Here is a 23,838-nt window from a genome sequence, read left to right as displayed (position 1 = left end):
GTGAGATTGTTCTCCACTTTTGTGGCTAGCAATTAACTTTGTCTTTAAGAAGTCAGGGCGATAGATCGTTCTATTTGGAACTTACTGTAGAGGTCGCCTCTGAACTGCTACTACAGCTGTTTATGATAGGGACATTATTAGTATTATCAGGCATGTTATTGTGTTTGTACGTGTGAACTTTTCCTGAATATAATAATCTGTTAGAATTCAAAACTTAGATTTATAGTCAAAGTTCCTAATCCCGCTGAGTAAATAGCGAGCGGAAACATTTTCTTTCAGTGAGCGCCAGAAAAATGTGGACTTGGCAGACTGGAAATTTTGGTCAGTACGTTTTCCATCAGTTTCTGGCTGACCTGAAAAATAATTTTAGGGCTCTCGTAAAAAGGCGATGAAAAATAATAATCCACCCACCGCCCCAATGTTTGTTACATCACTTGAAGTTCTATTTAGAAATGTTCAACGTGTCTCATTGCGGCTACCTTTCGTAACATGACAAATTACAAGTCTGTAATCAGTTTCCTACCAAATCCTGTGAAGGAGGACTTGACGTATGGTGGCAACTGCTTGTGCTATCCGTTGTCGCAGCTCTTCGACTTTTCCCGGCAGCAGAGGAACAAACACTTTGTGTTTAATGTAATCCCATAGACACAAGTCCATTGGGGGTTAAATGAAGTGATCGTGGTGGCCAGATTATTGCTCCACCACGTCCAATCCAAGTCGACATATTCCTAACAAAGAAACGCGAGAACTTCAAGGTTTTACTGTGTTGGCGCAATATCTTACTGGAAAATAAAGTTCCGTGCCCATATCCTGTTGTAACTAATGGTTCAAATGGCTCCGAGCACTATGGGACTTAACATCTATGGTCATCAGTCCCATACAACTTAGAACTACTTAAACCTAACTAAGCTAAGGACATCACACAACACCCAGTCATCACGAGGCAGAGAAAATCCCTGACCCCGCCGGGAACCGAACCCGGGAACCCAGTCGCGGGAAGCGTGTTGTAACTGAAGCATTAGATATTTTCAATCATGTCCAGGTTCGATAGGCCAGTTGCAGTTGACTCGGAAAGAAAGATAGGACAGTAACCTTTGTTACAGCTCACAGCATAAGAGACATTTACCTTAGGCGATCCCGAACGTATTCGATTACGTTTCTGCTGATCCCAAGTCTGAACATTACACTGATTCACTTTACTGCAGTTATGGACCGTGGCTTCGTCACTGAACACAATTTTATTAAGAAATTCATCTCCAACCTGAATTTATTTAAGCATTTGCACACAATATCACTCATTTTTCTTTGTCACTTCCTCTCAAGACGTGTATCAGTTCCAGTTTGTAGAATTTGAATGACAGGCGTTTCCATAATACCTACCATATTATAACATTAGGCATATTTTATTCTAAGCTGGCACATCTCGTTGCTTTGCCTGGACTACGAATGTAAGATTGACGAACTTGTTTAAGTGCTGCGTCAGAGACTCGGTGAAACGATTGTAGAAATTAAAAACAATTTGTCTTTGAGGTAGTGGCTTGCGACATTTAGTCCTGAATTGTCTCTGAACTGCAGTAGCGAATTTGAAAATGAGAAACCATTAACAAGACTTCGCACACTCTGCGCCGTTAAACAACTCCATGATGGCTGTTGGAGTAACCCATCGGCGCATGCCACCTAGCGGGAACGTCGGGAATAACAATGTCAGGCGTGAATAAAACCTGAAGATGTACTACATTCAGTTCTGTATCAAACATTTCTGTAAGATATTTCTGTATGTTACAATTAAAGGTTACTGTGGTATAACGAGTTTATAAACAACCCATGAAATAAGGTCTTACCTGCACCAGCAATGTTTCAACTGCTGAAAAGCAGTGGTGTGGCCAGCTCCTAACCAACAGTATTTGTTTTTGCAGAAATAACATCTTTTCAAGATTTTATGTTGCTTACAGAAGGTGATAGAAAAACTTTCACAGCCAGCCCATGCTTACAGGAAATTTTTTGCTTTGAGTGTTGTATACTTTCATCAGTGTCAGTTTTCTTCTGTATACTATGATGCATTCTGTAAACAAATTTTGCTATTAAGTGTCAGTGGTGCCTCTCTCATCTAGGTGCCTCAAGCGGCTATTTGTTTTGTTTGGCCCTCAAGCAAACCCTGACTGACGTTGCACTAATTTAAAAACACGCCACTACGAATAAAGTCGTAGAAGACAAAAGCGTCTCACTGACAAGTATCCTGCCATACCTCTGTAGACGCAGGACAAGGACAACTACAACAATCATCTCATTGTTACTGGAACATTTTATTGCTTTACTCGACTATTTGTGACTGTAAATTGTTATCTTAAGGTTCAAGTGCACATAATTGAATTACATTCTACCTGCTGCGACATAATATTATATAGTTCCCCACGGTTTTATCATCGTAACAGTAAAAGACTCTGCCAAATTCTGGCTAAAACCAAGGATGAAATGGATACACAATCAGCCTGTGCCTGGGTTGTGCTGGATGCACGAGTAACTGGCGTCATTAAAGAGGCTGTTTCGCCGTTAGATTATTTATTGAAGTGTATTCCTTACTATACCTTTTATTTTGTAAAATTGATTGAACTAAGAAAAACATCCTCATTTATAATATTTTACCAACTTTTACAGTACAGATTTTCCTGCAACGAGATTCCTTTTTCATCCTCTTGAAATAAACTGTATTCAGCTGATTTGTAAGATGTATCATTTAAGGAAACAGACGCCAAATCCATTCACATTCACTAATCGTTTCTACTGTGTTATTTGACGCTTGATCCTTCCTGGAGATTAGCGTACTTTGTTCCTGCAAGATACACAATCTACCTAGACAAGAAGCTGCAACTGTTTAAGTTACAGAACTGAAACTATTAAGGAAATACTAACAGGACAAACTAATGTAATATTTTTTACTGTCTCTAGAGAAATTTCTCACCGACGTCAAATTGTGCGACATTTTTACACGTGCTGTTAACGGAGGTTAGATCCGCTGTTGTGCCTAAATATCGTTAACAGTATCAGTTTTTGCATATATCGATCGCTAATCGAGTCTATCACACTGCACTGGCTTCAGTTTTGCACGGTTTGGTAACAAGAGAAGTTGGCAATGGCAGCTCTGATGCCGCCTTTGTAGCTTCCTGGTTGTGGCTGGAGGGAGGATCCCCGCCGAGGCGGGCTGCCAAGTCGTCACTAATCTCTGCGAAGGTCCTGCCCTTGGTCTCGGGCAACAGCAGGAACAGGTAGAGGGCGGTGAGCGCGCACATGGCGGCGAACGCCCAGAACGAGTAGTGTGCGCCCACGCTGTCCGACACCACCTGGAACAGCTTCTTCAGAGCGAAGCTGTAGACCGCCAGCACCGTGTTGCAGATCATTATGGCGACGGACTTCACGGACACGTGGAATATCTCACCGATAAACATGATGAAAGCCGGGGCCGAGGCGACACTGAACGATACCTGAAACAGTATGTGTTCAGTTAAGTTATTACTGATATTTAAGCACCCTGTATATTCTACAGTAATTCGGAAGGGGATTAGGTAGGGAGTAAAATATTAAATGTCCTTTCAGAATTTTTGTTCATTTCAGTTTAGCTATTTGTGTATTTGATCTCTCATAAACGCGATCTCTCTCTACGTGCTGTATTACAGTTTAACGTCCTATCAACAACGAGTTTCTTAGAGACAGAGCACAAGCTCAGATTGCTGCAAGGATGAGGAAGGAAATTGGGTGTGCCCTTTCAAAGGAACCATCCTGGCATTTGCTTGGAGGAGCGATTGAGGGATGGCCAGATGCAGACGATGCTTACAAGTCAGGTTCAAACTTACCATACGCATTATCAGTTAAAAGTGTGACAACATGCTGATGATTTACAAATTTACATAAAGAACTCATCTTTTTACACACCCTCATTATTATTTAACTGTGTTCAATGTCTTTCTCACTCTCCCTTAAAAACAAACACACACACACACACTAACACACACACAAACACACAAACCATGTTATTGTTTTCTTACACAAGCAGTAGCTGTCCAGCAGATACAATTTCTGTTTGGGTTTTTAGTTAATTTTATTGTATATCACACTGCTTGCATCATTGGGGTCGGGGTAAAGATGTTTTGGACTGAACTCCCTGGTCCTGTATGTACAACGCTAAGGATGAGTGGTGGATAGCGTAAGTAATCTAGAATTATATATATGAATCTTCCAGGTGTTTTCGAACTATGATTGACTATGCAGAACATACTACATAAGGAAATGTGCTATGGGGTTGTCTACAACTACACTGAACACTAGGAAAAACCCTTACTACGAATATATGTGTTACAAACACTTTCTTCTGAACGAAAAATTATCCCAGAACATGAAGGCATTATGCAATATTAAATAAATGTGGAACAAATAAGTAAATTTTTTTACTATTGATACGTAAAATGTGATTCTATCTCTAATGCAAAAGTTACGGACGCTACACGCTTAAAATCTATATCATGTGGCTTTCAGTTCGGGATCTTACAAACACAATAATTTGAACCAAAGAAATACAAGAATTAATGTTGCCTCAACAGCCAGGTCAATAGTGGTGAAGAGCGAATTTGAACTGAGACAAAAATTGTCAGTGTTTTTGACAACTCAATCATCCCACATTTACTTTAATTGACGTAAAGAAAACTGTCTCTGCATGACCAAAGTAGTACATCTATGCGATTTCTGGCTCACAGTTTGTAAACTCTGTGCCCAACTGTGATGTCACATGTCCAGGTTGCCTTCATCCAGGTCTAGGTTTTGGGTGAGAGAGGAGGGGAGAAGTCGGCACAGAATGTGAGTTGGCACACACACACACACACACACACACACACACACACACACACACACACACACACACACATTTTGCTGTCACAATCACAGCCCAGTATTTTACGGCCATTAAGAATGAAACAGCCAATTATAATCAGGTCCTCTGTAGCTCAAACATAACTGTTGTTCGCTCTTTGTACCCACTTGGTGCAACGCACAATGGATATTCAAATTAACTGCTGCAGTGTTAGTGCCACATCTACAGTGTGTGTATTATTCATCAAACTATCTCGAGATAATGGCACTACTTCTGTTAGTTACAGGTTAAGAGGCACTTGATGCAAAAATCTAACTCTGTTTTGGCCTTTGTACCCACTTTGTGCAGAGCACAATGGACCCTCAAGTTAAGTGCCACAATGTTATTTGCGCAACAAAAGTGTATATATTCTTTATCAAAATATGTAGAGATACTGGCACTACTTGTGCATCTTACAGGTAGAGATTAGATTAGATGAGATTCAGTTTTCGTTCCACAGACCCAAAAATTAGATGAGTATCGTGGGTATGGAACAAGTCAGAAAGTGTAGCATAAAAAAACGTAAAACATTTGAATGCAATTCCCACTTCCCTGATCATTTGTCAGGAGACTGTCAGAATATGTGAATATATTACAGTAAACTGGAACTATTAATATTTACAGAACTAACACACTGTCAGAATGAAACATAGTTATACACTTTTAATAAATTTATCATATACAAAGTACCTTATCTTGATGTTGTGATCAAGTGCTGTCACAAATGAAATGTAACAGACATTTTTTATTTGGGCTGGCCTAACAGTCTTTGGTAAGATATTCATCTACAGAGTAGAAGGAGCTGCCTATCAAGAAGTCTTTCCAACTCTGTTTAAACTGTACTTTACCTGAAACCAAGTTTTTTATGGTTGCCGGCAGTTTAAGGTACACTTGATGTCAAAAACTAACTGTGCTTTAATCTTTGTACCCTGTTCGAGCAATGCACAGTTGGTCCTCGAATTAATTGAATCATTTTGATTTCCTAGTTTAAATTGTCTTTATTGTTTGTCAAAAACGTGTTTTGGTCGTCAGCATACAGTTTGTCACAGTCTGAAGATCAGAGCACAGAGTATACGTTAATCAGAGCCAGCTTCCCTGGTACTTTACCCTGCACAAGACCAGACACTGTCTTGCGAAGGCCATATACAACATTTTTGTCCAAAGTCCGATGATGAGGGTGCAAAACATACGATGATCAGTTTCCATCTCCCTACTACTGGAAGCTACACAAAGGCCGACATAGTGCTTACATCATTTATGATACACTCTACAGATTTCATTTAGCTACGAGCATTCAGATATTTTAATTTTGCCTTTTATGTCCTGAATAGTAGTTTTGTTAAGCCATTCACATACTTTGAGTGTATATTGGCAACTCTTACTCATACTCTAACTGAATCTGTTTATACAGTAATCTCGGCAACTCAACATGGAGACTTAGTTAATTTTATATTTAAAAAGTTAAATATAACCAAATTAGCCTAAAAAATTAAATTCTTTCTTAAGAAACGATATATCTTTAAGATACCACACATTTTTTTAGTGTTACAGACCATCCCTTCCCTAGTTGTTCTTGGCAGTACACTAGTGTACAGCTGCTCCCCGCCTCCCTCTGATGGTAACCACATACTCATACATGCACGACCCACACCACTGTAATACAAAAACACGCGCAGGTTTGGACACATCAACAAGTCCGAACTTGTCTGAGACGTTAAGCATACCAGGTCTGTATGCATGTATGTACGCATCTTAGCACAGCTCCTGACATTACACAAATGTGGCAAGGAGGGAGGGAGAGATGACAGAAGGGAACCACATGTATGTGAAATCGGTGGCACTGTGGTAAGAAGTGTAAGGTTTCGGACAACTCAAGACTTGTTGATGTGCTAAAACTTGCACTTGTGATATTTAGCATGTTAATGAGATGCAGGGTACTCATGTATCAAGTTGCTGCGAAAGGGATGACTTGTGTAATAATGGCTGACAGCAGAATTAATTATGATCCAAGAAGAATTCTTGTCTTATGACCCCACACTAGAGGCACACCTATCTGAACTAATTTAGAGTCAAGTTGATATCGAACCCAAGGATTTCAGGGCACATCCCACACGAGGTCAAAGAGTCACCATCAATCCAAGATGGTAGTCTCTGTGACATCACAATCCAAAATAGACGATCCAAGCTAGCAGACCAAGATAGAACTATCTCACTAGGCCTGAAGGTCAAAGTCAAGGGGACATAGGTCTTGGTACACAACTGCACATGACACGATGAGTTATTATTACTTGATACCTTGATACAATAGTGGGATAATTTCTAGCACACCTATGGGATGTCTAGAGTATTTTATTATTACAGGCAGAGTTTTTGAAGAAGCTCCCTAACGTAAAAACTATATACATGATGGCAGTCTAGTCCACTTGTACTTGTAAGAGAATTTTTTTAAGAGTTGCACTCTTGCTACATAAGAACCAAACTGTGGAGATCCTGGATTGACTTGTTTAGATAAATCATATTTTTGCTGTGTAACAACTATACTGTGGAGGTGTTGGGTTCATTTGCAAAACAAATTACATTGAAATGTATTATACAGAACTGTACACGCACAACGCACACGAGTGTGTTTGACACAGTGGAACACTATTTGCAGAGTTTAAACCATTGGGATAACCACCTTTAATGACTAATCGTTGCTGAAGTGGTAAAGTCTTAAAATTCTGTATGAAAATTCGATTTGAACTGTGTAATGTATGCAGCAAATTTTCACAACTTTGGTAGAACATGGTGATACATGCAGTAGTATGTTACAGTTTTTTTGTTTTTTTTCTGTAACCAAGAACACTGTTCGTAATCGGAAAAGAGTCTTTTATACGAATCGATTTTGGCACAAAATTCACTGATTTCGGATCAAAAACATCATGTTTCACAAATTCATCTTCTCATTTAACCTTTATGATGACTTCTTCCACCTGATATACATTGGCTCTGTGTAAACTGTCCTTTAAACACATATTTTGACCGTCTCTTTAATGACTGCAGATGTGAAAGGATATTTTCTTCTATTAAATACCTAAGCAAAGACTTTTAAATCATCTATGAGCAGTATTCCAGATATATGAAATGTCTTCTTGTATGCAGTATGTGGTGTTCAAGACAACGCATAAATATTTTTTTTCATGTTTGTGGGAGCACAACGATTCAACTGCAACCAAATTAATTTAATGAGTGTAAGCTATATTTTCTCGTGATAATTTTGTATAGGGAGTTTATTTATATTGCTTCCTCTTTTTCTAATATGGGCTTCATGACAATGTATATAAGATAGACATACAGCAGATGTGTCACTTACTTCTACTGCTGTGAAAGAGTCATCGAGTTCTATTCTCGTACAAGCTAACAGCTTCATGTAATGTCCCTAAGTTAGTTGTTAAAATGGTAGAAACCTAGAGTTGTATATAGACATTCCGTTAAAATGTGTAGAAAGAGTTAATGGGAAATATGGACGGGATTGTTGCTGAATGAATGTAAGCTTTCTGCAGCTCCAATCCCATTGCTTTCGTTGACATTGTTCTCTTAACCCATAGTAATTCTAGCTATCACCTTCTTAGCATGGTATCAATCTTCTTTAACACATTCCTATGAATATAACTAATTTTAGTTATTCTTACAATATAATATTTAAGAGATGAAGTTTCCCCATGAGCCCGTGTGCAGCTGTAACACTACATTTTTATATTTATTTCTGAGTCAGTAGTCTTCTGATTGGTTTGATGTAACCCGCCATGAATTACTACCCAGACATGAGTCATGTGCATCTCTTCATCCCAGAGTAGCACTTATAACCTACATCATCGATTACTTGTTGCGTGAATTGCAAGCTCTGTCTTCCTCTACAGTTTTTACTCCCTACAGCCTTCTCGTACCATGGAAGTTACTCCCTGATGTCTTATCTGATGTCCTATCATTCTGCCCCTTCTTGTTAGTGTTTCCCTAATGCTTCTTTCTTCGCTGGTTCTTCATAGAACCTTCTCATTCTTTGTTACATCAGTCTACCTAATTCTCTAAGTTCTTCTGTAGCATCATATCTCAGATGCTTCATTCTTTTCTATTACAGTTTTCACACAGAATATGATTCGCTGTCACACAATGCTGTGCTTCAAAAGTGCGTTCTCAGAAATTTCTTCCTAAAAGTAAGTTTTATGTTTGATGCCAACAGACTTCTCTTGACCAAAAGTGCACTTCTTGCCTGTGCTGGTCTGCTTCTCATGTCTTCCTTAGTTCGGCCATCAAGGGTTATTTTGCTTCCAAGATAGCAGAGTTCTTTAACTTCGCCTACTTCACGACGACCAACTTTCGTTTTAAGATTTTCGATATTCACATTTCTTATACCTCTCGTTACTTTCGTCTTTCTTCGATTTATTCTCTGTTCTTATACTGTACAAATTGGGCTATTCTTTCCATTCAAGATATCCTGTAATTCTTCTTCACCTCCACTGAGGCTAGCATTGCCACCGGCGAATATTGTCTTTAATATCCTTTCATCCCGATTTTTTATCCCACTCATGAAACTTTCTTTTATTTCCGTCATTACTTCTTCGATATATAGATGGAGCAGTAGTGGCGAAGGACTACGTCCCTGTCTTTTCAATCCGAGCAGTTCCTTCTTAGTCTTCCACTCTTATTGTTGTTTATATTGTATATTGCCCATCTTACCCTGTAGCTTACCCCTAATTTTCTCGAAATTTCGAACGCTTGGCACCATTTCACAATGCTTCTTCTATATCGACAAATCTTATGAAGGTGTCGTGATTTTTCATCAGTCTTGCTTGAATTACGAAGCACATTATCAGAACTGCCTCTCTGATGCCTTTACCTTCCCTAAAGCCAAACCATTTGTTATTTAACAGATTCTGAATTTTCTTTTCCTTTCTTATGTACACTATTTTTATCAACTACGTGGATACATGAGCTATTAAGCTGCTTGTGTGATGGTTCTCCGACTTAACAGCTCCTGTTATCTGCAGAATGATGAGGATGACATTTTCCCGAAAGTATGGTGATATGTCTCCAGCGTCATAGATTCTACACACGTACCTGAAAAGTCGTTTGGTTACCATTTTCCCCAATGAATTCAGAAATTCCGATGGAATGTTATTCATCCTATCCGCCTTATTTCAACTCGTGTCTTCTAGAGCTCTTTCAAATTCGGAATCTAATTCTAGATACCCTATGTCTTCTTTATCAACTCCAGTTTCTTCTTCTTTTAAGTCATTAGACAAGTCTTCCACCTCCTAGAGGCATTCAGTGTGCTCTTACTACCTACCCTCTCCTTCCTCTGCGTTTAATAGTGGAATTCCTATTGCAATCTTAGTGTTACCAGCCCTGCTTTTAATTTGAATGAATTCTGTTTTGACTTTTCTCTATACGGGATCAGTCCTTCAGCCATTTCGTTCTCGACTTCTTCACATTTTTACTGCAGCCGTTTCGCCTTGGCTACTCTGCTCTTCCTATTTTCTCCATTCCTTGGATATAATGTTGCTGTATTTTTGTATTTCCATAAACATTTTTGTACTTACTTCTTTTGTCGATCAGTTGACGTTATTTCTTTTGTTAGCCAAGGTTTCTTCGCAGTTACCTTCCTACTACCGACGTTTGTCTCTGAAACATAAGTGATCGCTCCTTTCAGACGTATATACTTCCCTTCAGCTGAACTGACTAATGTATTATTCCTTATCGTAGTATCTGTATCTTTAGCGAACTTCAAACACGTCTCATCCTTCCTCAGTATTTCAGTATTCCGCTTCTTTCCACACTGATTCTTCCATACGACTTTCTTAAACTCCAGTCTATTCTTCATCTTTACTAAATTGTGATCTGAGGCTATATCTGATCCAGGATACTCTTACAATTCACCTGATTTTGGAATCTCTGTCTGACTATGATATAATACAGCTGGAATCATCCCGTATCTTCGGGCCTTTCCACATATACCTCCTCGTAATTCTTGAACAGAGTATTCGCTGTTACTAGCTGAAATTTATTGCCGAACTCAATCTTTTTCCTCACTAATTCTTCTTGCCTACCATAACTCTTTCTTATATCTAGACCATATCCTCTCGTAATCCTTTCTTCTACTCCTTTCCCTGGTTTCCAATCCCCCATGTCTATTAGATTTTAATCTCCCTTTATTTCCTGAATTACCCGTTCAATATCATCATATACTTTCTCTACCTGTTCATCTCCTGCTTTCGATTTCGGCATGCATACGTAGACTGTAATTGTCGGCGTTGGTTTGCTGTTGATTCTTATGAGAAAAAACGTATCACTGAATAGGTGCACAGTAACTCACTCACTGCTCTACTTTCCTATTCATGATGAATCCTACTCCAGTTATACCATTTTCTGCTCCTGTTGATACTACCCTATATTCGTCCGACCTGAAATACTTGTCTTCATTCCGTTTCACTTCACTGACAACCACCTTATCTAAAATGAGCCTTAGCATTACCCCTTTCATAGTTTGTACGTCCCCCCCCCCCCCCAATCTGAAATTCCATGCCCAAACCCGTATAATATTACACTTTCGTTAGTTCTTTCGTTATTCCACTTCTTTTCACGGTCACCTCTCCCTTGTCAGTCCTCTCCCAGAGATCGGAAAGGGGATTAATCCGGAAACTTTGCCAACGAAGAGATGATCATGACAATTTTACTGTTCCCACTCCAAGGGCAAGACAATGCCCTGAACCTCTGTCCACACCCCATCCGTTAATCAGAAATTACGCTCCAAAGAAGATTTATTATTCATATTGCTTATTACTTTATCCAACTTATTGCATTTGCATACTGAACGAGTGGATAATGGCTGTGTCATAATTACTCTTTTATTCCGTTTGTGGGGTCCTAGTCATTCACCGCTATCATATTGTGATATTTTGGGTTGATGGGTGTGTCTGCGTCTAATTGTTTAATACGTTCCAAACATTAGATATACTGAAATTAATAGCCAAAATTAAAGATGACTGAGCAGTTGCACTATTAAACGTAACACCCATTTTCCTTGTGTGCAATCACACTATAGCAAGACAAGGCAACTGGGAAACATCAGCTTCTGCTGCACGTTTGCCCAATTCTAACACGTCATTGTATGGCCTAAGTTATATCAAATATGAACTGAGCCCCAGCCTTAACGAACAATGGGAAAATTGAATTTTTAGAAATATTTTTGTCTGACATATGTAATATTCGGTATCTGTCTGCTGCTCAGAGGAAGCTTGTGGTCATTGGCTGGTAAATGTCTCCATGTTTGGAGGTAAAAAACGTACCCAAAGCGTGAGGGAGCATGGTGGGATGGTGATTGCAGTCTGCCACTAAGGCGAGGGGAGGGGGGGGGGCAAGGCCTGGTGCGGGGGTGGTCGGTATTCCTACCTTCGTGTTGCAGATGCATAACAGTTCTCATCAGTGCACTGTGGATGGTGGCCGAACCCTGCAGCATGCATTGGTTGCCTCATGTGACCAATCATATCTCTTGTGGCTGGGCCTGCCACTTGCAGCAAATCTGTTTAAATAAATACCACTCTGACATACTGCTACACGCATGTCTGGGTAAGCTCCGGTAATTGTTAAATATAGTAGCCCATTGTTTTGAAACTAAGCCACTGGCAATCAATGTAATTAATTAAAAAAAATGAGTCCGATGATTCCATAGTGTAATTGTTACATTGTTACACAGCACGTTTAAAAAATGAATCTGGCCCCTCTACAGTGTAATAGTTAAGCAGCAAGAGTGTGACTAGTTTAAAAATTAATGTACCATCTCTAATATATAGTTGTTGCATAACAAGAGAGAAATTGTTAATATTTCCCTCACAAGTAGACTAGAACCACTAACTTGTTTATTATTTGTATGTACGGGAATTTGTTCATAAAATCAGTCCTGTGCACCCGACAAGTGAGCTAGATATCCCTTCCCCACCACATCACGTAATAATAAATCGTGGTATCAGAAGGAGACGTGTACCAGGGCCTGTGTTGCCTCAGCCTTAACCTTGAAGGCAAGTGGGCTATCTCCATTCTGGACACTCCATGATGGATACTATGTTTTAGACTGTGACATTAACATAATTAGTTCAAAAAGGTCTGACACCAGTGTGGTGATCTAACACACAAGAAATTCTCTTCGATCATAATTAATTTTTCTGTCAGCTAAGGTAGTATAACAGATCATCCTGTACACCAGTGCACACCTATTTTATCTTTTGGCAAAACTAATAACCATGCAGTCTGTGCCAGTATCCTTCGTGCATAGGCCAAAAGCCCTTGAATTTCTCGTCATTTTCCACCAATAGTACAAGTTGTTTAGAGGTGGTGAAGGGTAATGAGATGGACGTCTGGGGATGAGAAGAGGATGTAAGAGGGGGTGTGGGGAAGAGAAGGGATGTAGGGGGGGGACCTGGTAACAAAGCAGACTGTTCCAATATGCTCATTTTCCCATTACTGCAGACATTCTTTGTCCTAGTGTGTTACCTCTCACGTGATAGTATCGATGTGCCTTTAGTCAAAAGGACAATGCTCGTCCACACAAGGCACGTGTCTCTATGAACTCTCTGCGTGATACTAAGTTACTCCCAAAGCAGTAAGATATCCAGAACTGGCACAAGCACAACATCTCAGCTCAGTACCCGTCCCAATACCCGATATATCAAGGAGCTTTTAGAGAAGAGGATATGATGGATTTCTGACAGTGTTCCCAACAGAATCAGTGTATGCATTTAGGCCAGAGTGGATGCAATGCTACACTGATAAGTGGGATCATACTGCCAAGTTTTTTATAGAGTGGCTCGATATTGTAATCACTGAAATAATATCACAGACCCTCTCAATCCGTAACGTTTCATTTCGTTTCGTTCTTTTCTTTTGGGCGCTGCACTTCTTTATCAGTCACCATAGATGGTAGGGAGACTTATTATTCGTCAAAAACAGCCTAGCCCAAATGGGTCCAAATGGCTCTGAGCACTATGGGATTTTACATGTGACGTTATCAGCTCCAAACTAGCCCAGGCATCAATGAAATGATGTTTTGTTTGGCGTTGACTTGACATGTTACACGAAAAGAAAAGAAAGCGATCAAAATGATATGAGACATATTGTTAAATAGGGGCACTACAGTTGGTTAGTTCTATGGGGATCTGGAAGCCACTACTCTCATTTCATGCTAGGCTCAGTCGTTACAAACAGCTAGATGACAGACCGAGGCTATTGAAATAAAATCTCTTTCTTTTTGGCTTATTTTACATGGAAGAGCTGTAATGTGAGCTACGATTTCTGTTAATTGGAGTGTTAGTCGAAGTGTATGGAAAATATCAATTGACTAAATATTTTACGCACATTTAGTTGGTGACAGTCCGTTACCTACAAGGTATAAACTTTTCTTAAAGAAATCTAGGTCAGTTTTTTATTTCAATATGTGATCAAATTCTCGTTCTTGTGATGTAATCCTCACTTGAAATCGTCGTTCGTGAGACATACGAAGGGACAAGATCGTGAGCCGGCCGGGATGGCCGTGCGGTTCTAGGCGCTACAGTCTGGAACCGCGTGACCGCTACGGTCGCAGGTTCGAATCCTGCTTCGGGCATGGATGTGTGTGATGTTCTTAGGTTAGTTAGGTTTAAGTAGTTCTAAGTTCTAGGGGACTGATGACCTTAGAAGTTAAGTCCCATAGTGCTCAGACCCATTTGAACCATTTTGAACAAGATCGTGTCAGAGGGTACTATAACGGTGCATTCTGCGATAAATCGTTGGAAAAGATCCTCTGTAGTGCTCTTTGCTTCGCAGCAGACTTCAGCTTTTTGGAAAAAGTGATTGGAATCAGGAGGAGTTTGAAGGTCATTTTACTACTTCACTCCAGGGAATTTTTCACTAACGTTCGCCTGTAGACAAGTAAGACTAAGAGGCGAAAGGACAACTATCATCAATCACTTATGCTGTTGCTAATACAAAGAGAATAATTTATGCCAGAAAACATGCACGCGTATTTCCATGTGACGGTTCAGTGTTGAACCATCATAGCAAAATGAAATTTCGTAGATGCCATATCTTACATTTACGATCCATGGTCAATATTCCTAAATATTTTACTTAAAATATAGAGTGGTTGGTATGTATGATGCCTAACTGTGCATAATAACTATTTGGCAGTTATGAGGAAGAACGATATGAATGTGCGAACAGTCATCAATACATGCAATTTGAATGAAAGTGTAGTACAGCAGAATGATAGCCCAGACAACATGGAGGAGATGTTACCGTAGTGCTATTGGACCAAGCACTTATGACTGCTGGACATTACTTACGGCTATTAGAATATAATACTTGTAGAAGAGTCAAGAAAGTACACTTTCTTCCTTCACAAAGTTTGTGTATTTATTTGGAAGAGCTCTGTTGAGTGGAATAAACGTTCAGGTGGATGATGTTTTGATTTCGAGGCCAAAGTGGGAAGAACATTGTAATTTGTTGAATGAGTCACTATATGCTTTGAACGAGAAAGGAATGAAGATAAAGTTAGCAAAATCAGAACTCTCTAAGGAAGAACTGAAGTCTTTGCGATATGTTATTAGTGGACTGGGGAGGGAATCAGATCGTGAGCATCTGAGGGCTGTAGAAGGCTTTGAACCACCAACAAAATGCAGATTTGTTAGAGGGGCACTTTTTTAATTAATGCAGCTACTGAAAAGGAATGCTCGTTATTTTAGTATTCTGTACCACTCCAAATGCTTGTGGATGTGTGCTAATGTCCAAGTTTTTCAGAATCAGTCGACATCGGAAGGGATGACAGATTCACTGAACATTTGGATTTGGTATTCAAATATTGCCAGCGTTAGACAGGAACTGAAGTGTGTCCAAATTGGAACCACTTGCTTCGTGTGGGATTCCAAAAATTTTAACACTACTAATGAATTCGCAGATCACAAGCATGAAGCTTTCTTACAAATTGTAGGTTGTGACACAGCAGTCTCACTATATGGGTATTTCAAATGGTGATAAGGTATGTGAGATGTGATGAGAATATTATAGTGGATGCTTTGTCTTGGATGCCAAGTGTGAGTGGGGATGATGACGAGGGGTTACAAGACAAGAATGACATGAAATTACTGTACTTTGAAAAGTTAAAGTTGAGGATTTCACTGAAATGTATTCCACAGTATAAGGTGTGAGTACAATCCAGATGAATACTTGTAGTAATTCAAACATTGTGACGGTGATAATCCAAAGAATAAACTCTACTATAAACTGCACAAGAGTGTTCTACTTAGGAGGAAGGACAAAAAACTAGAAGATGGGAGCCTATGTTTCTCGGACCATCATGTAAATAAATTTTTAGGCTTAGAACATGAGAGCTATGGGCATTTTGGACCATTTGCATATTCGCAAACAAGTCTCATATTTAACGATTTCTGAAAGTGGATATGAGATTAACAGCTTGTGAAATGCACCAGAAAATGAAGGTAACTACCTCTATAGATTAAGGTCGAGACAAAGTGTAGTGATCACTAGATCTATAGAATTAGTAGCAGTAGTTTTGTTTGGCCCTTTGTTGCTTTTGAAAGGGAGGATGTTCAGATAATAGAGAATTTCGAAGAGGATGTCCACCGTTAGCACCATCTCCACCAACAGATAAACCCTCCAGGAAGCGTCGTCTCAGCCGACTCAAACTTATGCTGCAGACATAAATGACAGCTCTGGAATCGACCAATGCATGTAGAAAATGGTGAAGGCAGGTAGAGCCACTTCCTCTGACAAGTATAACGCTCCACAGAAGAACTGATGTTTAGATGATAGAGCGCAACATGGTGATATGTTTGGACACCCTACAATACCAGATATCAATCATCCTAACAGTTCTGTTCAATTCAGTCAAGTACAGACGAGTGTGTCGATCTGTGGGACGAAGCCTATCTGTGTACATTGGACGAGGTCGTTCCCAACAGGCTGTAGCCATTCCCCATCACCGTACAGAGGTACTAGGCACTCGCCTTGCTGACAGATTCAGAAAGACTAAATGTAACAGCAAATGTAAAAATTCTGCAAAGTAAAGAAATTTTGGCTTGTGTTTGAAGCCTACAAAAACACCATGAAATGTGTATTTGGTTGCCTGCACAAAATCTAAAAGTAAATTATAAAGAGAGGATGCATGTGATGCAGAATGTTAGGAGAAATGACAATTTTAATTCGAAACATGGGAATGATAACATTGGGAACTGTGGGATCGAAAAGGCAGCTGAGAGTACATGAGGTTTTTCTCTTTTTGAATGAGGTGTCAAAGAGGAATATGTAGAGTCGTTTTCTTTGTAATATGTAAATCAGATTGCTTGACTAGGAGGTGTGGGGAAGACACTTAGCTGTATGTGAAGTAATTAAGAAAGTGCCAAACGAGCTATGAAGTGGAATTTGTGCTAACTGGTGATGTTATTGTTGAAAATCATAGACACAATCGTAAAAATGTTGGGGGGGGGGGGGGGAGGGATGTGTATCTCAGTGTGAAAGTGAGTGTTGTCAGAATAAAAGAAGTACATGGTTAATAGGAAGTGGCTTAACAGAGAGAGTACGAAGTATAATAGTAAACAATCATGCATCATATGAGACATATGAGGGTTGTCCAGAAAGTAAGTTCCGATCGGTCGTGAAATAGACACCACAGTGAAAACCCGATGAAGCTTCGCACAGATGTGCTGGGTAGTGTCTCTAGTATGACTGTCGATCGCATCACGACACTCGTTTCAGTTGTGAGCGCACTGTGAGCGAGTAAAGGTGCCTAGAACAAAGATGTCTTCTGCCAAGTAGGAGGGCCTACTGAGAGGCTTCGCCTTAATGAATGCAGCCCACCTAACACAACTGTCACACACTTCCTTCTTCATGGCAGTTTTCAGGCGCACTCTGTAGGGGCAGTGAAGACGCCTCTGCACCCTTTTCGACGGGACGTGTTCGATCACCCACAACACAGCCCTAATTGGCTCGTCCTGAAGTATCATCTGTGTTCACATGAAACGCTGAATACGAAGACAACACTTTGGCGCAGGCTACACGCTATAGACCAATGTAGAGAATTATCGGAAAGCACAGGCGGCTGCCTTCTATGATGATGGTGTTGGAAATATGGTATAACGCCACAAATGTCTAAGTCTGAGCGGCGACTATGTAGAGAAGTATCTGGAAAGTGTAGCTAACTTTTTCGAATTAGATTAGCTAGTGTGTAGGCCAAGAGATCGATGACCTTTGCAGGTCCCATAGGAACTTACCACAAATTTCCAAAAATAAAAATCCTTTATTAAAGTATGAGTATGTGTTTCCCTACATTACTTAGTTTTTGTACTTAAGGTTTTTAACATGGCAGCCCCTAGTGGCTTGCACCTCTGTTGCACTTTATTTTAATTCTGATATCTGACGCTGTCAGGTATGACCGCAGCTTTCGTATTTTTTGGTTCGTTATGCTGTAACATTTAGTTTTAATTTTGTCCGAAGAAGGTGTCCCTTGTGACACCGAAACCTAGGTCACAAATTATTTGTGTTCGCGACTGAGGGCTGTGTTTTTCAAAATTTTGTTTTTATTTCACTTAGTAAATTATAAGATTTTTGTTAACAGAAAAATTTTGTGTGCCAGATGAACCATTTCAACATATTATTGGAGAAGCAATCCAGTACCAATAGATTTGGTTTATCATTTTTGTCATCGTTTGTCAAATTTTTTATTTTTCCAGAAATGATAGTTTATTGAAAGGACGAAAGGTTGTCGTTTTGCAATCTTAGTATGCGTTATTGTGTGTAGAACCACGAATGTGGACTTGACTGTACTTATTAATATATAGTATATCAAATTAAAAGGTCACGAAGATAATGCATGTATTTATATTGTTTATCGTTTTATCTTAGTGTTCTTAATGGCTCCAGTTTGAGAAGAAAACATGGGGATCTGTACATTGTCTTATTTCGTTTTATTATTGCAAATTCTGTACAACAGGGATTATAGTGGTATTATTTGCACAGCTTATATTTACACAGCATCGGTTACGATAATTGGACATGGAATAAAGAGAAAATAATCCTTCCCTCCGTCTCCCCCTAACATTTATGTTAATATCACAGATCACATGAACCACGCATAGAGCGTTCCTGCCCACGTGGGTTTATCTTTGTCTCGTTTGCCACGATGTATCGCTGTACAAATTTCAGTACTACCTGACAGTAGAAAATGTCGTAGTTGTATGTATTGTTTGCATTATGCCGAAAAATCATACCTGCAGCTTCGATATTAGCTAATGTGGTAAACATTTTCAACTCTTGTTCACTTGCAATTTTTGCATCTGCTTACACAGGGCTTAACTTTTATTTACTATATTTTATATCAGGCCACCACGAATTGCCTATGCAAGTGACTGTAACCCAAAACATACGTAGTTATTGGGTTAAACATCGTAAGTGCCCTTTTTATTCTATTTTTTGTCTGATTTTGTTCTAGGGAGTATAGTCAGTGGTTGCTTTGTAATTTGTATTCCGACTATGTTCTCCTGATATGTTTGTAGTTATTTGAGAATGGCTACTTAGCTGGAACGTCGTAGTATGCAAAATAAAAATAAAAAGGAAATAAATGAACACCGATTTAGGGGAATTTTCCAAATAATAGCTGGCTTCTGTGGTATTATTCAAGTTTTCCACTGGTGTGACATGTATTGTGTGGACTCTTAATTTTTTCCATTCAACATTGTTTCATGACAGTTACATTGTTTTACACTGACTTCTATGGTATCCTGTTTGCATTAGTGCACAGTAGAAGTCGGGGTGGAGGTTGGGGGGGGGGGGGGGGGAAGGGGGGGGGGGGGGGTAAGGATGAATCAGTGCAAGGAGCTGCCCCGAGTATGGACATCTGCTTGCAGTTTTCTTTTAAACTGTGTGTGATAAGGTATCTTTAATGTTGATATGTTTCGACAGCATTTTTTATGTGCGCCCTCAGCATGTAGGTATTTCTGACGGTCGTTTCAACCGTAGACAGGATCGTATGTATGCACGGAGTGGTCTGTTTTGTCAAAACCTTTGTAGTTAAAAGTATTCCGATTACTTTTCATGTGAACTTGTGTTGCTGAAAGTAAGTAATAAAGAATTTTTGTGAAGTGGTGGCATCATAGTTAGCATCATGTGTTCGACATCGTATCACATGTAGAGTAATTGGCGAATTATCCGATATGTGAAAAGGCCTTTAAACTGTAAGAATTTATCGGTATTGAGTAGAAACATTTTATATTAGCCTGTATGAACAATTGGACGGAAAAACCAAATGTGGGTGACATTCAATTGACAATGTTGGGAACTGAGACAGAAAGAGATGTGAAATAGCTTAGGTACTCCGTGATTAGCTTACAATAGGAATGACGTACAATAACAGCAGGCCGATATTCTCGCTTACAATAGGTTTTAAAGAGTTGAATATTAATTTCCAAATAAACCTCTCGTTGACCACGTAGTTACTTGGAAATAAAAATCCCATTCTAACTTGCAGCATCACGCGTAAAAACGAAAGGCATTTGCACCCAAATATAAAAATATAACGAACAAATTTCAATGGACAGGAATTTCCTCCAGACTGTGAACATTGCCTGGGTAGACACTATCACATCGCAACGTTCAAAACTGTCGTTTCTTCAAGGCTAGTTCGGCTGCTTCAATACATATAATCGCTATTGGACAAAACAGAAAAGTTACCTTTACCGTATTTCCCTAAAAATAAGAAGCTCAAAATGCTACTACGGAAAGGGATCAACGTCCATAAGATACGTTAATAAATTCTAAGTAAAACCGGAAGTTCATACATTATTAACAGATTTTTTTTTGTCATCAGTCTTCTGACTGGCTTGATGCGGCCCGCCACGAATTCCTCTCCTGTTCTAACCTCTTCATCTCAGAATAGCACTCCCAACCTACGTCCTCAATTATTTGCTGGATGTATTCCAATCTCTGTCTTCCTCTACAGTTTTTGCCCTCTACAGCTCTCTAGTACCATAGAAGTCATTCCCTCACGTCTTAACAGATGTCCTGTCATCCTGTTCCTTGTCCTTATCAGTGTTTTCCACATATTCCTTTCCTCTCCGATTTTGCGCAGAACTTCCTCATTCCTTACCTTATCAGTCCACCTAATTTTCAACATTCGTATTTAGCACCACAACTCAAATGCATGGATTCTCTTCTGTTCCGGTTTTCCCACAGTCCATGTTTCACTACCATACAAATGTTGTACTCCAGACGTACATTCTCAGAAATTTCTTCCTCAAATTAAGGCTGATATTTGATATTAGTAGACTTCCCTTGACCAAATGGCTCTGAGCACTATGCGACTTAACTTCTGAGGTCATCAGTCGCCTAGAACGTAGAACTAATTAAACCTAACTAACCTAAGGACATCACACACATCTATGCCTGAGGCAGGATTCGAACCTGCGACCGTAGCAGTCGCTCGGTTCCAGACTGTAGCGCCTAGAATCGCATAGCCACTCCGGCCAGCGTTCTCTTGGCCAGGAATGCCCTTTTTGCACATGCTAGTCTGCTTTTGATGTCCTCCTTGCTCCGCCCGCCATTGGTTATTTTACTGTCTAGGTAGCAGAATTCCTTAACTACATCTACTTGGTGATCATCAATCCTGATATTAAGTTTCTTGCTGTTCTCATTTATACTACTTCTCATTACCTTCGTCTTTCTTCGAGTTACTCTCAATCCATACTCTGTACTCATTAGACTGCTCATTCCGTTCAGCAGAACATTTAATTCTTCTTCACTTTCACTCAGGATAGCAATGTCATCAGCGAATCGTATCATTGATATCCATTCCCCTTGAATTTCAATTCCACTCCTGCACCTTTCTTTTATTTCCATCATTGCTTCCGCGATGTATAGATTGAACAGTAGGGGCGAAAGTCTACACCCTTGTCTTACACCCTTTTTAATACGAGCGCTTCGTTCTTGATAGTCCATTCTTATTATTCCCTCTTGGCTGATGTACATGTTGTATATGACCCGCCTCTCCCTGTAGCTTACCTCTACTTTTCTCAGAATTTCGAACATCTTGCACCATTTTACATTGTCGAATACTTTTTCCAGGTCGACAAATCCTATGAACGTGTCTTCATTTTTCTTTAGTCTTGCTTCCATTATTAACCGCAACATCAGAATTGCCTCTATCGTGCCTTTGCCTTTTCTAAAGCCAAATTAATCCTCAGCTAGCGCATCCTCAATTTTCATTTCCATTCTTCTGTATATTATTCTTGTAAGCAACTTGGATGCATGAGCTGTTAAGCTGATTGTGCGATAAATCTCGCGCTTGTCAGATCTTGCCGTCTTCGGAACTGTGTGGATGATGCTTTTCCGAAATTCAGATGGTATATCACCAGACTCATACATTCTACAACCCAACGTGAATAGTCGTTTTGTTGCCACTTCCCCCAATGATTTTAAAAATTCTGATGGAATGTTATTTATCCCTTCTGCTTTATTTGATCTTAAATTCTGATTCTAATACTGGATCTCCTATCCCTTCTAACTCGACTCCTGTTTCTTCTTCTATCACATCAGACAAATTTTCCACTCATAGAGGCTTTCAATGTATTCTTTCCACCTATACGCTCTCACCTCTGCATTTAGCAGTGGAATTCCCGTTGTACTCTTGATGTTATCACCTTTGCTTTTAATGTTATCGAAGGGTGTTTTGACTTTCCTCTATGCTGAGACTGTCCTTCCGAGAATCATTTCTTTTTCGATGCATTCACATTTTTCGTGCAGCTATTTCGTCTTAGCTTCCCTGCACTTATTATTTAATTCGTTCCTCAGCGCCTCGTATTTCTGTATTCCTGAGTTTCCTGTAACATTTTTGTACTTCCTCCTTTCATCGATCAGTTGAAGTATTTCTTCAGTTACCAATTGTTTCTTCGCAGTTACCCTCTTCGTACCTATGTTTTCTTTCCCAATTTCTGTGATGGCCCTTTAGAGATGGTCATTCCTCTTCAACTGTACTGCCTACTGATCTCTGATCTATTCCTTACTGCTGTATCTATAGCCTTAGTGAACTTCAACCTATCTCGTCATTCCTTAATACTTCCGTATCCCACTTCTTTCCGTATTGATTCTTTCCGACTAATGTCTTAAACTTCAACCTGCTCTCCATCGCTACTATATTGCGATCTGAGTCTATATCAATCCAATATCTGATTTCGGAATCTCTGTCTGACCATGATGTAATCTCACTGAAATCTTCTCCTATCACCCGGCCTTTTCCAAGTATACCTCCTCCTCTTGTGATTCTTGAACGTAGTATTCGCTATTACTAGCTGAAACTCGGTACAGAACTCAATTAGTTTTTCTCCTCTCTCATTCCTGGTCCCAAGCCCATATTCTCCTGGAACCTTTTCTTCTACTCCTTCCCCTACAAAAAAATGGCTCTGAGCACTATGGGACTCAACTGCTGAGGTCATTAGTCCCCTAGAACTTAGAACTAGTTAAACCTAACTAACCTAAGGACATCACAAACATCCATGCCCGAGGCAGGATTCGAACCTGCGACCGTAGCGGTCTTGCGGTTCCAGACTGCAGCGCCTTTAACCGCACGGCCACTTCGGCCGGCTTCCCCTTACAACTGCATTCCAGTCCCCCATGACTATTAGATTTTCATCCCCCTTTACATACTGTATTACCCTTTCAATATCGTCATACACTTTCTCTATCTCTTCACCTTCAGCCTGCGGCGTCGGCATGTATACCTGAAATGTCATTTTCGGTGTTGGTTTGCTGTCGATTCTGATAAGAACAACCTTGTCACTGAACTGTTCACAGTAACATACTCTCTCCCCTACCTTCCTCTTCATAACGAATCCTACTCCCGTTATGCCATTTTCTGCTGCTGTTGATAT

The 23,838-nt window shown here is 39.8% G+C and overlaps 1 protein-coding gene across 1 annotated transcript in view; it reads right to left on the bottom strand.

Annotated features, from left to right (window-relative positions):
• Window positions 1–2,572: 2,572 nt before the first annotated feature.
• The window catches only part of LOC124589565 (facilitated trehalose transporter Tret1-like), a 38,342-nt gene continuing 17,076 nt past the window's right edge, over window positions 2,573–23,838 (bottom strand). The window contains exon 3 of the mRNA XM_047131567.1: window positions 2,573–3,479. Within this exon, the coding sequence (XP_046987523.1) occupies window positions 3,078–3,479 (402 nt within the window). The 3' untranslated portion in view covers window positions 2,573–3,077. The remainder of the gene's footprint in view (window positions 3,480–23,838) is intronic.

The sequence above is a fragment of the Schistocerca americana genome, chromosome 1 (genome assembly GCF_021461395.2).
Source record: "Schistocerca americana isolate TAMUIC-IGC-003095 chromosome 1, iqSchAmer2.1, whole genome shotgun sequence".
Classification (NCBI taxonomy): Eukaryota; Metazoa; Arthropoda; class Insecta; order Orthoptera; family Acrididae; genus Schistocerca; species Schistocerca americana.
Note: the sequence above shows the minus strand (reverse complement) of the source record. Positions and strands in the feature narration are given on the sequence as shown.